This window comes from Narcine bancroftii, chromosome 12 (genome assembly GCF_036971445.1).
Source record: "Narcine bancroftii isolate sNarBan1 chromosome 12, sNarBan1.hap1, whole genome shotgun sequence".
Taxonomy (NCBI): Eukaryota; Metazoa; Chordata; class Chondrichthyes; order Torpediniformes; family Narcinidae; genus Narcine; species Narcine bancroftii.
In genome coordinates this window covers 61688809-61706611 of record NC_091480.1, presented here as the reverse complement: position 1 = coordinate 61706611, position 17803 = coordinate 61688809, and the positions used below count along the sequence as shown (strand labels likewise).

Below are 17803 nucleotides of genomic sequence, written 5' to 3'. Positions count from 1 at the left end.
CTTCCTCACCACCCCCTCCCCCCTCACTCTTTCAGCTCTTCAATGTCCTTCTGCTTCTCAGTGATCTCATCCCTAAGACGAGCTGACAGATTCTGCTGCTTCTCTCCATGGATCTGGATCCGCTGTCGCCCTGTCGTCACCTGTCAGGGACAGGGGCAGAGAGATCAGTGGCAGAGGGGTGGGGGAAAGGGGACGAGGCAGAGAGGATGGGGGAAGAGGGATCTGTGTGTGACCCAATGTCAAAGGGGTCTGACAGGGGGATACCACGAATGGGGTAACACGGGGGTAGATCGGTGACGGGGTAATACGGGGAGGATAGGTCAGTGATAATAATACGGGCTGTAGGTTGGTGACAGGGTAATACAGGGGGTGTAGGCCTGTGACAAGGTAATACGGGGAGGTAGGTCAGTGACAGGCTCATATGGGGGGGGGGGTAATATGGTGAGAGGTAGGTCAGGGACGGGGTAATACAGCGGGGTAGGTTGGTGCGATTATACGGGGGTAGGTCAGTGATGGGGTAATACGGGGGGTAGGTCAGTGACGGGGTAATACGGTGAGAGGTAGGTCAGTGACGGGGTAATACTGGAAGGTAGGTCAGTGACAGGGTAATACTGGGAGGTAGGTCAGTGACAGGGTAATACGGGGGGGTAGGTCAGTGACGGTAATATGTGGGGGGGGATTTGGTGCTGGGGTAATACAGGGGAGGTAGGTCAGTGATGGGGTAAATATGGGGGTAGGTCAGTGACGGGGTAATATGGGGAGGTAGGTCAGTGACGGGGTAAATACAGGGGTAGGTCAGTGACGGGGTAATACGGGGAGGTAGGTCAGTGACAGTGTAATACGGGGGAGGTAGGTCAGTGACAGTGTAATACGGGGGAGGTAGGTCTGTGACGGGGTAATAGAGGGAGGGTTGGTCGGTGATGGGATAATACAGGGGGTAGGTCAGTTATGGGGTAATACAGAGGGTAGGTTGTTGATGGGGTAATACAGAGAGTAGGTTGTTGACGGGGTAATATGGAGAGAGTAGGTTGTTGACGGGGTAATATGGGGGGTTGGTCAGTGATGAGGTAATGGGGGTAGGTCAATGACGGTACTACGGGGGGGTAGGTCGGTGACGGGGTAATACAGGGGTAGGTCAGTTACGGGGTAATACAGAGGGTAGGTTGTTGACGGGGTAATACAGAGAGTAGATTGTTGACGGGGTAATACAGGGGGATAGGTCGGTGACGGGGTAATACAGGGGAGGTAGGTCAGTGACGGGGTAATACGGGGGGTAGGTCAGTGATGGGGTAATACGGGGGGATAGGTCGGTGACGGGTAATACAGGGGAGGTAGGTCAGTGACGGGTTAATACTGGGGGGGGGGTTAGGTCATGGACATTGTAGTGAAGATGGGAGTGTTATAGAACAGAAGGATCTTGGCCTCCATTCAGTTCTCCTCGTTCCCCAGCCCCATCGCTCATAGCCTGGTCCGTCTGCCACCCCCTCGCCCTGTACACACCTTCACTCCGTCCGTGGGACCACCTGGGTCAGGAACTTGGCTCCCACACACAGCACCCATGGGATCTGCAGGGAGAGATTCCATCAAAGGGGGCAGGGACAGGAGGAGGTTCACCCCTCACCCCCCCACAGGACCTCATTCCCCCCTCAGCCCCCCCCCCATAGAACCTCATTCACCCCTCACCTCCTCCCTTCCCCCATAGGACAGGATGGGAGGTGGGTTACCCTGGGTCTGTAGCCGGGTGACCTCCTCGTTGAGGGCGTCCCACGCTTCCTCCAGCTGTCGTTTCCTCAGCTCTGTGGTCTGGGTGGACTGCGAGAGTGAGCGAATCTTTGCCTCGTGCTGAAATGTCAACGGCCTCCGTCAGAAAGGAGGAGAGGTTCTCGTCATACACAGCAGTGCAGCGCACATGCCCTGACACTCACAACTGCTGTGGCTACCCAGCTACGTGAGATGCACCCTCTCTCCATTCAATTCACTGTCATGTCATAGAACATGCCCTCGGTTGCTGACTAGCAGGCAGATTCGCCATCGGCAGTGTTACAGAGTTCTGTGTTGTGTATTAGCCTATGTGTTGTGGTTTTATGTTAAAAAGTGGCAGTTTGCCTTAGAGAGCCAAGGTGAAGGTGGACTGCTGAGAGTGGGAGATGGACTGAGCATGTGCAGAAAATTATCTAAAGATTTCTGGACTTGGATGATAAACCACCACTGGGTGTGCTGTGGAGTGGAAGGAAGCCCAGAGCATGAGTCATCTGTAAGACAGTTTAGAATGTTGGGCATTTTAAAAGGGATGAACATTCTGAAGGCAGCCAGAAGGATCTGGACCAAGTCATTGTTCCTCTCTCTGCAGCAACACAAGACAACTTCGAATTTTGTTCTCTCTCTCTCTCTCTCTCTCTCTCTCTCTCTCAAAGATCTTTTGGCTTCAGTTCACCAAAGAAACTAAATTTTGTTTATGATCTTTGCTTTGGTTGAGATCGAAGTTTTGTGTGTGTTTTGTGTCTAAGTTTTTCTGTGGGCTGGTTGGAAGTGTAGCTTAGACTTTAATTACATATGTTATATTTAGGCTGGGGAATTTATTAGTTTTACGCTGTTATAGAGATTTGCATAGTAACCAGTGGGCATTGTTATAAAAGGGGGGATTTTGAATTAGTTTGAAGGTGAATTTTTATTAATAAAGTAATTGTTCATCTTTACCCCTGTGTGATAGGCCTTCTTTGTGGTTGCTAGTTTGATCTTGTTACAGCAGAAACTGCCCGAAGTGCCTCTTCCAGTCAGAGAAGTGTACATTATGTTACATAATGTGCTGGGACAGAGGAGAAGGATGTTAAAGTGAAAGATGCAGAAGCAAGTTCATGCAAGAAATGGTACATGCAGGTAGGTGATTTGGTGGTCCCAGTGTAGTCTATGGTCAAGGGCCTGACAGGTGATGGTTGAGTGCTCTTGGACCTCAGGGAGGGAGCAGTGAGGAGAGGTGGTGACCCGGGTGGTGGGGGTCTTTACGATGTCGGCTGCCTTCTGGAGACAGTGCCTCGTGTCAATGCCACCATTGGGAAGGAGGTCCAGGAGCCTGAAGACAAGCAGCACAAGGACAGCTTCTTCCCTGCTGCCAATCAGATCCCTGAATGATCAAGGAGCCACAGACACTGCCTTGCTTTGACTTTTCGTGCACTATTTTTATTTATTTTGTAAGGTGGTTTATGAAAATGTTTACCCCACCATAAGACAATGAATTTCGTGTTCACGACAATAAATTCTGATTCCAATGTCTCTGACAGATGGGAAGTGGGGGAAGATGTACACATTTGCACATGGGAAAGGCAAGGCTTCTGCTCCTACCTGCGAGATGAGAAGCTGGCAGGTGGATAACTCATGAGAGCACACCTCCATCTTCTTGTTACACTCATTCTGGTTGTCCTCCAGCTGCCGACAACACTTCACCAGCATCTTCACTTCTGATTTCACCTTGCTGATGTAAAGCCGAGTTACAGTGAACTCCTCTTCGATCGCACCACTCAGCGTTAATGGCTGACCAGAAGACCAAGGCACAGAGCGACTGTGAGAATTTTGTCAGCTTTCAGACAGTTCTTCAGAGTTTACAGGGGGTCCTGGGGAGTGTGTCGACGTTTACAGGGGGTCCCGGGGAGTGTGTCGACGTTTACAGGGGGTCCCGGGGAGTGTGCCAGTGTTTACAGGGGGTCCCGGGGAGTGTGTCAGTGTTTACAGGTGGTCCCGGGGAGTATGTCAGTGTTTACAGGAGAGTGTGTCGGCGTTTACAGGGGATCCCAGGGAGTGTGTCGGCGTTTACAGGGGGTCCCGGGGAGTGTGCCGGCGTTTAGAGGAGGTCCCGGGGAGTGCGCCAGTGTTTACAGGAGAGTGTGGGTGTTTACAGGGTGTCCCGGGGAGTGTGTCGATGTTTACGGGGGTCCCGGGGAGTGTGTCGACGTTTACAGGGGGTCCCGGGGAGTGTGCCAGTGTTTACAGGGGGTCCCGGGAGTGTGCCAGTGTTTACAGGGGGTCCCGGGGAGTGTGCCAGTGTTTACAGGGGGTCCCGGGGAGTATGTCAGTGTTTACAGGAGAGTGTGTCGGCGTTTACAGGGGGTCCCAGGGAGTGTGTCGGCGTTTACAGGAGGTCCCGGGGAGTGTGCTGGCATTTACAGGAGTGTGTGGGTGTTTACAGGGGTTCCTGGGGAGTGTGTCGTTGTTTACAAGGGAGAGTGCCGGTGTTTACAGGGGGTCCCGGGGAGTGTGCCGGCGTTTACAGGAGGTCCGGGGAGTGTGTCGATGTTTACAGGAGGTCCCGGGGAGTGTGCCGGCGTTTACAGGAGGTCCCGGGGAGTGTGCCAGCGTTAACAGGAGGTCCCGGGGAGTGTGCCAGCGTTAACAGGAGGTCCCGGGAAGTGTGCCGGCGTTTACAGGAGGTCCCGGGGAGTGTGCCGGTGTTTACAGGAGGTCCCGGGGAGTGTGCCAGCGTTTACAGGAGGTCCCGGGGAGTGTGTCGATGTTTACAGGAGGTCCCGGGGAGTGTGTCGATGTTTACAGGAGGTCCCGGGGAGTGTGCCGGCGTTTACAGGAGGTCCCGGGGAGTGTGCCAGCGTTTACAGGAGGTCCCGGGGAGTGTGCCAGCGTTTACAGGAGAGTGTGGGTGTTTACAGGAGGTCCCGGGGAGTGTGCCGGCGTTTACAGGAGGTCCCGGGGAGTGAGCCAGCGTTTACAGGAGAGTGTGGGTGTTTACAGGAGGTCCCGGGGAGTGTGCCAGCGTTTACAGGAGAGTGTGGGTGTTTACAGGAGGTCCCGGGGAGTGTGCCGGCGTTTACAGGAGGTCCCGGGGAGTGGGCCAGCGTTTACAGGAGGTCCCGGGGAGTGTGTCGATGTTTACAGGAGGTCCCGGGGAGTGTGTCGATGTTTACAGGAGGTCCCGGGGAGTGTGCCGGCATTTACAGGAGGTCCCGGGGAGTTTGCCGGCGTTTACAGGAGGTCCCGGGGAGTGTGCCAGCATTTACAGGAGAGTGTGGGTGTTTACAGGAGGTCCCGGGGAGTGTGCCGGCGTTTACAGGAGGTCCCGGGGAGTGTGCCAGCGTTTACAGGGGGTCCCGGGGAGTGTGCCAGTGTTTACAGGGGGTCCCGGGGAGTGTGCCAGTGTTTACAGGGGGTCCCGGGGAGTATGTCAGTGTTTACAGGAGAGTGTGTCGGCGTTTACAGGGGGTCCCAGGGAGTGTGTCGGCGTTTACAGGAGGTCCCGGGGAGTGTGCTGGCATTTACAGGAGTGTGTGGGTGTTTACAGGGGTTCCTGGGGAGTGTGTCGTTGTTTACAAGGGAGAGTGCCGGTGTTTACAGGGGGTCCCGGGGAGTGTGCCGGCGTTTACAGGAGGTCCCGGGGAGTGTGTCGATGTTTACAGGAGGTCCCGGGGAGTGTGCCGGCGTTTACAGGAGGTCCCGGGGAGTGTGCCAGCGTTAACAGGAGGTCCCGGGGAGTGTGCCAGCGTTAACAGGAGGTCCCGGGAAGTGTGCCGGCGTTTACAGGAGGTCCCGGGGAGTGTGCCGGTGTTTACAGGAGGTCCCGGGGAGTGTGCCAGCGTTTACAGGAGGTCCCGGGGAGTGTGTCGATGTTTACAGGAGGTCCCGGGGAGTGTGTCGATGTTTACAGGAGGTCCCGGGGAGTGTGCCGGCGTTTACAGGAGGTCCCGGGGAGTGTGCCAGCGTTTACAGGAGGTCCCGGGGAGTGTGCCAGCGTTTACAGGAGAGTGTGGGTGTTTACAGGAGGTCCCGGGGAGTGTGCCGGCGTTTACAGGAGGTCCCGGGGAGTGAGCCAGCGTTTACAGGAGAGTGTGGGTGTTTACAGGAGGTCCCGGGGAGTGTGCCAGCGTTTACAGGAGAGTGTGGGTGTTTACAGGAGGTCCCGGGGAGTGTGCCGGCGTTTACAGGAGGTCCCGGGGAGTGGGCCAGCGTTTACAGGAGGTCCCGGGGAGTGTGTCGATGTTTACAGGAGGTCCCGGGGAGTGTGTCGATGTTTACAGGAGGTCCCGGGGAGTGTGCCGGCATTTACAGGAGGTCCCGGGGAGTGTGCCGGCATTTACAGGAGGTCCCGGGGAGTTTGCCGGCGTTTACAGGAGGTCCCGGGGAGTGTGCCAGCATTTACAGGAGAGTGTGGGTGTTTACAGGAGGTCCCGGGGAGTGTGCCGGCGTTTACAGGAGGTCCCGGGGAGTGTTCCAGCGTTTACAGGAGAGTGTGGGTGTTTACAGGAGGTCCTGGGGAGTGTGCCGGCGTTTACAGGAGAGTGTGGGTGTTTACAGGAGGTCCCGGGGAGTGTGCCAGCATTTACAGGAGAGTGTGTGTGTTTACAGGAGGTCCCGGGGAGTGTGCCGGCGTTTACAGGAGGTCCCGGGGAGTGTGCCAGCGTTTACAGGAGAGTGTGGGTGTTTACAGGAGGTCCCGGGGAGTGTGCAGGCGTTTACAGGAGAGTGTAGGTGTTTACAGGAGGTCCCGGGGAGTGTGCCGGCGTTTACAGGAGAGTGTGGGTGTTTACAGGAGGTCCCGGGGAGTGTGCCAGCGTTTACAGGAGAGTGTGGGTGTTTACAGGAGGTCCCGGGGAGTGTGCCGGCGTTTACAGGAGAGTGTGGGTGTTTATAGGGGGTCCCAGGGAGTGTGTTGATGTTTACAAGGGGTCCTGGGGAGTGTGTCAGACTTTACAGGAGGTCCGTGGGAGTGTGTCAGTGTTTACAGGGGGTCCCAGGTGGTGTGTCAGTGTTTACAGGGGTTCCCAAGGAGAGTGTCAGTGTTTACAGGGGGTCCCAAGGAGAGTGTCAGTGTTTACAGGGGGTCCCAGGGAGTGTTGCAGTGTTTACAGGGGGTCCTAGGGAGTGTTGCAGTGTTTACAGGGGGCCCGGGGAGTATGTCGGTGTTTACAGGGGATCCCGGGGAATGTGTCTCTGTATTTATTTGTGGGGGACAGATTCCCCCCTCTCCCTGGTGTGGGGACTAGTCCCTCGACCGAACGCTGGTCCAGCCCAACACTGCCATCGCAGGTTGCTCACCACCTTCCATTCTGCGCTGCCCAGGATATGGCTGAAGTCAGCCAGGTCCTTGAGGAGATTGCTCAGCATGTCAGTCACCCGTGCCTTCTGGTGGTTGCTCAGTTCCTGGGTGCGACGGAGCTCTGATTCCAAGCCCATCAGTGCTGCCTGCAGACAAACACAGCGGTTTAACAGGGAAGTGTGCACACATCATGTGTGCAGGGGTGTGTGGAACGAGCTGCCACAGGAGGTGGGCACAATTACACCTTTTAACAGGCATTGGGACAGGTCCGTGGTTGGGAAAAGGGAAAGGTTTAGAGGGAGATGGGCCAAATGCAGGGAAAGAGGACCAGTCCAGGTAGGGGACTGGGTCAGCCGGGAGCGGTTGGGCTGAAGGACCGTACAACTCTGTGACCAAGTTAGCAGGAAGGTGCAGCAAGAGGTTCGGAAAGAAGATGGGCCTTCATAGTCAGAGAGTGGGTCAGCACAGAAATGGGCCCTTCAGCCCATCAACACTGCCCCCCCCCATCTGTCCTCATCAGGACCCTCTCCTTCTCTGCCTTGTCTAGGCAAGGATCTGTCCAAATGGGGGAAGGAGGGGAAGAGGAGAAAGGGTAGGAAGGAGAGGAAGGAGAAAGGGTAGGAGGGAGGGGAGAGGATGAAAAAAGAGAGGGAGAGAGATGGAGGGAAAGAGGAAGGGAAGGGAAGTGGGAGGGAGAGGGGGTGGAGGGAAGGAGGGGAGAGGATGGAAAGAGGGAGGGAGAGGAGAGGGGAGGAAGAAGAAATCCTGGTGACCAGCCAAGAGGTCTGTGCGAGGGCTGGACTGACCCCTGTCCCCATGCAATACCCAGCCACATTCCGGGATGCACTGGGTTACGGGGATTGAAAGCCACACACCATCTTATTGGTCAGTTCATTAGCCAACAGCCCGTTCTGCTTGGTCATCTCCTCCACCTCTAGGGTCTTCTGGTCAAAGTTGATGGCCAGCTCCTCCAGTGCCTGGAGGACCTCCTTCACCTCCTCCTTGGCGCTGTCATTCTCTGTCTGAAGCCGTCCTAGCTCCTCCTGGATCTTGGTGTTGTCAGCTCGGGCTGAAGCCAGGAGCTGCAGAGACAGAGGGAATGAGGGTGGCCTCCAGCAACCCAGTGCCAGTCTCTTCACTGAAGATTTCCTCCTTCCCACCCCCAATCTCTCCTTCAGATAACTACAAATGGGGCTGCTTCCAGAATACTTTCAGGTAATGGGTTCCAGTTCCTAGCTACTCCCTGTGGGGACCCATCTTCCTCATCTCCCAATTCCATCTGACCTATGATTCTCTGGTATCCCATGGAACTGCCCCTGGAAATGGCTACTCCACCTTCCCAATCCCATCAAATCCTTCCATTTCCAATCCCTACATCATCAAACCATATCCAATCCGGGTCCCATCAAACCTCTCCAGATCCAACCCCATAAAACACTCCCAATCCCATAAAATCCCTCTCAATCCAATCCCAATCCCATCAAACTATCCAGATTCAATCCTGATCCAGTCAAACCCTCCCCATCCCATCAAATCTCGCCCAATCCCATTAAATCCTCCTGTTCCAATCATCTCTCCCGACCCAATCACAATCTCAATCCCATTAAACCTCTCCAATCCACCTTTTTTTTTTCTCCTACAGACGCTGCTTGACCCTGAGTTCCTCCAGCAGATTGTGTTTGGCTCCAGGTTCCACTGTCTGCTGTCTCCTCTGTATCTCCAGAATCAGGGAGAGCATGTCCTGAGGTATTTACCAATGGGAATCAGGGAGAGGTTGTCCAGAGGAATTGACCAATGGGAATCAAGGAGAGGATATCCTGAGGTCTTTACCAATGGGAATCAGGGAGAGGTTGTCCTGTGGTATTGACCAATGGGAATCAGAGAGAGAGTGTCCTGAGGTATTGACCAATGGGAATCAGGGAGAGGTTGTCCTGAGGTATTGACCAATGGGAATCAGGGAGAGGTTGTCTAGAGGTATTGACCATTGGGAATCAGGAAGAGATTGTCCAGAGTAATTGTTTGATGGGATTCAGAGAAAGAATCATGATCCGATGTGAATCAGGGGAATTAGATGGGTCTGTCCAGCTTCTCTGGAACCCTTAGTCTCTTACCTCATCCTGATCCAACATCTGCAATTTGAGTTTCTCCAGCATCTGGCTGTGAAGGTTGATGTCGTCATCCTGCGTGGAGAGGAAGAGATTCATCACACTAAGGCAGACAGCACAGAAAGAGGAGGTTTGGCCCTCTAGACAACCTCTCCCTGATTCCCATTGGTCAATACCTCAGGACAACCTCTCCCTGATTCCCATTGGTCAATACCTCAGGACTCTCTCTCTGTCTGATTCCCATTGGTCAATACCTCAGGACAACCTCTCCCCGATTCCCATTGTCAACCCTGAGGCTCATAGCCCGAATTAACATAGGTTTCTTGGCCCCTGACCTTGTCCTGGTAATCACACTAAGGCAGGCAGCACAGAAAGAGGAGGTTTTGGCCCACCCTATCCACGTTGGCTATTAATAAGTGCTTATGATTCCTCCATTCCTTGTTTAAACCAGAATTGAGCACAAGACTCCAGTTTTATGAAGGTTTATGATGACTCCCTACTTTTCTACTCTATTGACACCCACCTCTGTGGAAGTGGGGAGGCAGGGGGTGTACAGGAGCAGGGACATTACAACTGTCCAAGACGTCGGGGAGACCACACTTGGTGTATTGTGGTCAGTTCTGGACACCCAGCTGTGGGAAGGATCTCACTGAGCTGGAAAGGGGGCAGAATGTTCACAGGGCTGGAGTTACACGGAGAGGCTGGGACTTTTCTCCCTGGAGTGGAGGAGGCTGAGGGGGGACCTTCTCGATGTTTATAAAACCATGAGGGGCACAGATAAGGTGGGTGGTCACAGTCTTTTTCCCAGGATGGGGGAGTCTAAAACTTGAGGGCACAGGTTTAAGGGGAGAGATTTAAAGGGGACCTGAGGGGCACCTTCTTCACACAGAGGGTGGTGGGTGTGTGGAACGGTTATCCCCTCCCTGTCCCTCCCCCCTCCCTTTCCCTCCCCCCACCTCTATCCCCCCTCCCCTAACACTCCCTCCTCCCTGCCCCCCATCCTTTCCTCTTCTTCACACCTTCTCATCCAAGTACTTGTACAGTTTCCGAATCTCCTCCTCGTACTTCTGCCTCTCCTCACTGGAGATGTGGATAACAATGGAGGAGTTGTCCAGATCCGGGGTATCATCGCAGAGCTCATCCTTGTCCGCCAGCTGTTCACTCAGGAGTCCGCTCTCCCCTGCAGGGAGTGGTGGGGAACCAATTTAACAGGGAGATTCTGCTTATGGCCCCAGAGGGATTATCCCAAGGGTCATGGTGACCTTGGGCACGGGGAGACCACCAGTCCTGGACACGGGGAAACCACTGCCACTGGGCACAGGGATACCACCGATGCTGAGCACAGGGAGACTCCAATGGCACTGGGCACAGGAAGACTACCAGCGCTGGGCACGGGGAAATTCCACCGGCGCTTGGGCACAGTGAGACCACCAGTCCTGGGCACTGGGAGACTCCACTGACACTGGACACGGGGAGTCCACCGGCGCTGGGCACAGAGAGACTCCAAAGGCACTCAACATCGGGAGACTCCACCGGTGATCAGCATGTTCCGGACCATGGTCCAGGACTCTCAGAGCCAAGCCACAAAGCAAGGATCAGGTAAAACTGCAACTCTACTGAGAGTGCACCAATTCCTCCTCTCCACCTCCCCCCCCCACCCACCTCATCACCCCTCTAGACCACATCAGCACCTCTCTCCCACCCTCCTCCACACATCCCCTCCCTTGTTCTTACCCACTCCTGACTCAATATCTCCTTTCTCCTCAACATGCCCCCCGTGTCGCTCCCTCTTCACTAGGAGCTGTTACAGGGAGGGGTGTTGGGATCGAAGGAGTTACAGTGACGGGGATAATGCAGGGGAGATCTGCTCAGGGCCACAGGTTGGGGCTGTGGGAAGGGCAGCGAAGGGGAAGGGGAGGGTGAGGGGCAGGGGAGGGTGAGGGGGAAGGGGAGGGCGAGGGGGAAGGGCGTGGTGAGGGGGAAGGGCGTGGCGAGGGGGAAGGGCGTGGCGAGGGGGAAGGGCGTGGCGAGGGGGGAGGGCGTGGCGAGGGGGAGGGCGTGGCGAGGGGGGAGGGCGTGGCGAGGGGGGAGGGCGTGGCGAAGGGAAAGGAAGTGTCGAAGGGGAAAGGGCATAGGGGAGGGCGAGGGGGAAGGGGAGGGCGAGGGGGAAGGGGAGGGCGAGGGGGAAGGGGAGGGCGAGGGGGAAGGGGAGGGCGAGGGGGAAGGGGAGGGCGAGGGGGAAGGGGAGGGCGAGGGGGAAGGGGAGGGCGAGGGGGAAGGGGAGGGCGAGGGGGAAGGGGAGGGGGAGAAATCAGCGAGAGGTGAGGGGCGGCAAGAGGGAAGGGGGGTGGCGAAGAAAGGGGGAACATACCCTCACGACACCTGTTGAGCTCTGTCTCCAACAGCCGGATGGTGTCCCGATGGGATTTGTTCTTCTCTTTCTCCTTCTCATACTTCAACTTCCACTCCTCAGCCGTTAGCTCCAAGTTAACGGAGGCCATGTTCCTTATGGTCTTCGCTCTGTAGTGGATAAGGGGGGATCAATGCTCCTTGCCCTTCCCATGTCATGGTGGGAGAAGAAGAGGGAGAGGGAGAGAGAGAGAGAGAGAGAGAGAGAGAGAGAGAGACAGAGTTGGGGAGAGTGAGATGTGGGGGAGCGAGAGAAAGGTGAGGGAGCGAGAGAAGTGGGGAGAGAGAGAGGTGGGAGAGAGAGAGGGTGGAGAGAGAGCTAGGTGGGAGAGGGGAGGGAGAAAGGAGGGGAGAGGGGGTGAAGGGGAGAGAGGGGATAGAGGGGGGAGAGAAAGGATAGAGAGGGGAAGTGGAGGGATGTTGGAGTGGGGGTAGGGTGTGTGGGAGCAGAATGGGGGGGCAGTGGAAGAGGGGAGGGTGGAAGAGGATGAGACCACGGGGAGTGGGGAGGGGAAACAGGCAGGTAGAATGAATCTGAGAGGTGTTTAGAGAGGCGTGTTGGATGACAGGTGGAGTATTTCCCTGGAGACCCTGCAGTTGTGAGGCAGTCCCATGCATGGTGTCCACTGCAGTGCCTGCACGGAGATCCCTACCTCTGCCCAAACAGTAGTGTGGACCTGGTCTCCGCCTCATTGTCGCTGGACGGCGAGCAGCAGATCACTATGGTGGTCCTGCAGTTGCCTCCAAGTGAGTCCTGAAGGATTCGGGTCATCTTGCTGTCACGGTATGGCACGTGGGCTTTCTGGAAGAGTGACAAGGGGTGAGAAGGGTGGGAGAGATGCACTATCTGTTAATGGGAAAGATGTTGCCTGCAGTTTGGAAAAAAAGGTCTGGCATTGCCCCTTTATCGTGCTGCTGCACTGGGAAGGGGACAGGTGAGCTGCCAGAGGACATGGTGAAGGTGTAATTGTCCCCACCTCCACCACTTCCAGCTCGTTCCAAAACCCACCACCCTCTGTGTGAAGAAGTTGCCTCTCAGGTCCCTTTTAAATCTCTCCCCTTAAACCTCTGCCCTCTAGTTTTAGACTCCCTGACCCTGGGGAAAAGACTGTGACCACCCACCTTATCCATGCCCCTCATGGTTTTATAAGCCTCTAGAAGGTCCCCCCTCAGCCTCCTCCACCAGGGAAAAAGCCCCAGCCTATCCAGCCTCTCCTTGTCACTCCAGCCCTCCAGTCCTGGGAACATCCTGGTGAATCTTTCCTGCCCCCTTTCCAGCTCAGTGACATCCTTCCAACAGCTGGGTGACCAGAACTGACCACAATACTAGTGTGGTCTCCCCAACGTCCTGTACAGTTGTAACGGGATGTCATTGCTCCTGGACTCAGTGCCCTGATGAGGAGGATCTGCTTCTCCCAGAGAGTGGGGAATCTGTGGGATTCTCTGCCCAAGGAAGCAGTGGGGACTGTCTCATTAAATGTATTGTAGACACAGATTTTTGAACAGATGGGGAATTAACATTGATGGGGAAGGGGAAGGGAAGTGGAGTCAGATCAGCGATCTCACAGTATGGGGCAGCAGGCTTGATGGGCCGAGTGGCCAGAATGGGCAGCAGGCTGGATGGGCCAACTCCTGCCTGTCCCTGATGAGTCAGTGGCTTCATCTTGCTTCCACTACTGACATTTCTGACTGTTTGGACTTGCCCCCTCGCTCCACAGCAAACTACATCGCCCTCATTGACCTTACCCTTCCTTCAGCAAGGGCCGAGATGACATTTCCCAGAGCAGATAGGGACTTGTTGATGTTCTTGGCTTCATCCAGCACTGCTCCTTCAGCCCCAGTCTTGCTGACCTGCCATAGAAAAACTCAAGGTCACTGCAGAACCCAAGACCCCCTGCTGTCCACCCAGGGAGTCCAGTCAGAGAGCCAGGGAACCAGAAAAGTCCCTCCACCCACAAATCTGCACAAATCCCATTCCATTCTCCCAGCATTCCCATCAATTGCCCCAGATGCTGGCATCAGAATAGGTTGGGATACATCTCCTGGAGCGTTGGAAGCTGAGGGGATCCTCTAGAGGTTTATAAGATCATGAAGGGCATGGAAAAGGTGGACAGTCACAGTCTTATGAATTATGACATTGTGGCCATGAGTGAAACTGGGTTGCAGGAGGGACAGGACTGGCAGCTCAATGTTCTGGGCTTCCTTTGTTTGACTTTGTCGAGGAGGTTACCAGGAAAGTTGATGAAGGAAAGCCATTGGATGTTGTCTACATGGACTTTAGTAAGACCTTCAACAAGGTCCTACGTGGAAGATTAGTCAGGAAGGTTCAGACATTCAGTATTCATGATTGGATTCGACTTTGGCTGGACGGGAGAAGCCAGAGAGTAGTGGTGGATGATTGCTTCTCAGATTGGAAGTCTATGACTAGTGGTGTATGTCAGTGATCGGTGCTGGGACCATTGTTGTTTGTTGTCTATATCAATGATCTGGATGACAATGTGGTAAATTGGATCAGAAAGTTTGCAGATGACACTAAGATTGGAGCCGTTGTGGTCAGCGAAGAAGGTTTTCAAAGCTTGCAGAGAGATTTGGACCAGGTGGAAAAATGGGCTGAACAATGACATGGAATTAAATGCAGACAAGTGTGAGGTGTTGCATTTTGAAGGACAAACCAAGAAAGGGCATATTCGGTAAGGGTTCGGGCACTGAGGAATGCAGTAGAACAGAGGGATCTGGGAATACAGATACATAATTCCCTGAAAGTGGTGTCACAGGTGGATGGGTCTGTAAAGAGAGCTTTTGGCATATTGACCTTCATAAATCAAAGTATTCAGTATAGGATCTGGGATGTTATGTTGAGGTTTTATGACATTGGTGAGGCTAAATTTGGAGAATTGTGTGCAGTTCTGGTCACCTAACTACAGGAAAGGTATCAATAAGATAGAAAGAGTGCGGAGAAGGTTTACTAGGATGTTGCCTGGACTTCAGGAACTGAGTTACAGGGAAAGGTTAAAAACACAGAGTGCTGGAGAAGCTGAGCAGGTCAAACAGGATCCTTTATGTAACAAAGGTGAAGATAGAGAACCTTTGATGAAACGTGGGTTCTGTGTCTCTGCCGTTGCTACATGAAGGACCCTGTATGACCTGCTGAGCTTTTCCAGCATTTGGTCTTTTTACTTCAATCACAGGTGTCTGCAGAATTTTAAGATTTACGGCACTGAAGGGTTAAACAGCTTAGGACTTTATTCCCCTGGAGCGTAGAAGAATGAGGGGAGGTTTGATCGAGGTATTTACAATTATGAAAGGGAGAGACAAAATGTAGGTAGACAATTACCACTGAGGGTAGGTGAGATGCAAACCAGAGGACATGGATTAAAGGTGAAAGGGGAAAAGCTTAGGGAGAATGTGAGGGGGAAGTTCTTCACACGGAGAGTGGTGAGAGTGTGGAACGAGCTGCCAGCTGACGTGAATGTGGGCTCAATTTTAACATTTAAGAGGAATTTGGACAGGCACATGGATGGGAGGGGTATCGACTGGGTGCAGGTCAGTGGGACTAGGCAGAATAATAGTTCGGCACAGACTAGAAAGGCCGAAGGGCCTGTTTCTGTGCTGTCATCTTCTATGGTTCTTCTCCTGGGGAGTCTAAAATTCGACAGCCAGGTTTAAGGTGAGGAGAGAGATTTAAAGGGGACCTGAGGGGCACCTTCTTCATACAGAGGGTGGTGGGTGTGTGGAGCGAGCTGCTGGAGGGACCCAGCTTAGTGGGCATGGAAAGGTTGGGCTAGACCAGAGGTTCTCAACCTTTTCCTTTCCACTCACAGCCCACTTTAAGTCATCCCTAGGCCATCGGTGCTCTGTGATTAGTAAGGGATGACTTAAGGTGGGATGTGGGTGGGAAGGGAAGGGTGAGAATCACTGCTCCGTACCCAATTGTTACTGAAATCTTTTGAGAATAATTGTCATTGGTCCATTTCCCTTTGGAGTTCTGAAACCGTGCACATAGTCAATAAGGGACGATTAAAACAGTGGTTTTCAAACTTTTTCTTCCCACCCATATCCCACCTTCAGCAATCCCTCACTAATCACAGAGCACCGATGGCATAGGGATTGCTGAAGGTGGGATGTGGGTGGAAAGAAAAAGGTTGAGAATCACTGGGCTAGTTGGTCAGTTCACATTGGATGACATCCTCATGTTCAGCCATCACCCTCCAACCACATCCCTCACAGCCACCTTCTCACTTCCTGCCAGGTCCACGAGGTAGAGTTTCCCACTGAGTTTCTGTTCCGTCTCCACATTCTCTTGTTTGATGTTGATCAGGAAGATGCTGTGGCTGCGGGAGCTGTGCTCGTTCATGTCTGAGTAGTGGGCCAGAAAGAAGAAATCAGGGTAACACCACACTGGGAACACCGTGCAGTTTCTAGGTCCTTGGGTCAGACCACACTGGGAGCCCCGTGCACAGTTCCTGTCTCCATGTCCTTGGGTCAGTCCATAACCTGCCCATCTATGGTGTACAATCTTTTTGAATGTAAACGCCTTCCAACAAAGACCATCATGCTGTGAGCCATTATTGCCTTTTTTGGAAGCACTAAATTTGCTCAAGATATCACACAGGTCAGTGTAGAGGGTTTTAAAGGATACACCAAGTGCAGATCAGTCACAGATATGGGCAGGGAAATGGTAGATGGAGTTTAATTTGGACGTTGGTTGCGGGAGGGGGGGGCGGTGTTGCACTTTGGGAGATCTAATACAAGGAGAACGTTTGCAGTGAATAGTGACTCTTTACAGCATTGATATGTGGGGGGGATCTGGGGGTCCAAGCCCATCACTCCCTGAGGGTGGCCACACAAGGAGGTGGGGTGGTGATGAGGAGGAGTGGGACACTGAACTTCATGGGATAGGGTCCTGAGTAGAAAAGCAAGGAGGTCACGTTACTGCGAGGTAAAAACTGCATGGGCCACACTTGGAACACTGTGTGCAGTTCTGGACACCCCATCACAGGAAGGACATGGAGGCTTTGGAAGGGGGACAGGAGAGGTTCCCCAGGATGTGGCCTGGATTTGAGGGGATGGGTCACGGGGAGAGGTGGAACAAAGCTGGGTTGGTTTCTCTGGAGTGGAGGCTGTTGGGAGACCTGATGGAGGTTTGTAAAATGATGAGGGGCAGTGATAGGGTGGACAGTCCGAATGTTTTCTCCACGGTGGAAACATCACACACTGGAGGCAAGTGAGAGTGGTGGGTGCCTGGAAGGGGCTGCCAGGGGCAGAGATGGAAGCAGATAGGTCAGTGGTGGTTGGGAGGTTTCTGGTCAGACACATACACATGCAGGGAGTTCAGGCAACAGGGACTGAGTTTGATTGGGATATTATGTTCAGCATAGACATATGGGCCACCCCATCTGGTTTGTGGCCGCTTTCAGGGATGATGAACCTGGCTCCCCAGATCCTGCCGTACATCAATGCACGACCCTTCCACGTCCCATGCCTCGCCAAGATGGGGGGGTATCCATGGCTACCTATTGGATGGTGTGGTGGCCATCTCCTTGACAACTGGGTGCATTGAATGAAGGGATATGACACCCCCCCCCCAAAAGGGGGGCACCGCAGGCAGACGGTACCTCATGGAAACAGGCCCTTCGGCCTGTACGATCATACTGACCATGAAACGCCCCACTACCCTTCTCTACCTTGACAATCCAAGTGCATCCCCATTCATCACCACCACACCGCACCCACTGAAACACGAGGACGGGATCCGTGTCCCAGTGAATCACCCCCCACACACCACCCACTGAAACACTGGGACGGGGCAGTATCCCTGTTAATTAACCCCACACCCTACCCACTGAAACACTGGGATGGGACCCATGTTCCCGTGAATCACTCCACCCACTGAAACACGCGGACAGGGGCAGTGTCCTCGTGAATTACCCCAACACCCCACTCACTGATACACTAAGACGGGACCCGTGTCCCTGTGAATCACCCACACACCCCACCCACTGAATTCACCTCTTGCTGATAGTGCTGTGACCAGATCATTGTATTCTGGGACCCACCTTCACTATGTATCTCTCTTTGCCCTTTCATTCAACAACCTCTCCTTTCTCCAAAGACAAACAAAATTTGGCTTATTCCTGTTTCACAACACCTACACCCACCCTGTCGAGAGCAGACTTGCAAGGTGGATCACAGCGCGGGATGGGAGCTGCTTTGCTCAAGGTCGGGAGAAGCTCCAGAAGATGGTGAATGGAGC

At 54.0% G+C, this 17803-nt stretch overlaps 1 protein-coding gene across 1 annotated transcript in view; it reads right to left on the bottom strand.

Annotated features, from left to right (window-relative positions):
• The window catches only part of kif5ab (kinesin family member 5A, b), a 53554-nt gene that overhangs the window by 20557 nt on the left and 15194 nt on the right, over positions 1 to 17803 (bottom strand). The window contains exons 8-18 of the mRNA XM_069906350.1: positions 15782 to 15906; positions 13297 to 13401; positions 12204 to 12352; positions 11513 to 11661; positions 10161 to 10321; positions 9148 to 9216; positions 7912 to 8118; positions 7036 to 7182; positions 3340 to 3528; positions 1684 to 1842; positions 28 to 140 (exon numbers count right to left, since the gene is read on the bottom strand). Coding sequence (XP_069762451.1) covers positions 28 to 140; positions 1684 to 1842; positions 3340 to 3528; positions 7036 to 7182; positions 7912 to 8118; positions 9148 to 9216; positions 10161 to 10321; positions 11513 to 11661; positions 12204 to 12352; positions 13297 to 13401; positions 15782 to 15906 — 1573 coding nt within the window. The remainder of the gene's footprint in view (positions 1 to 27; positions 141 to 1683; positions 1843 to 3339; positions 3529 to 7035; positions 7183 to 7911; positions 8119 to 9147; positions 9217 to 10160; positions 10322 to 11512; positions 11662 to 12203; positions 12353 to 13296; positions 13402 to 15781; positions 15907 to 17803) is intronic.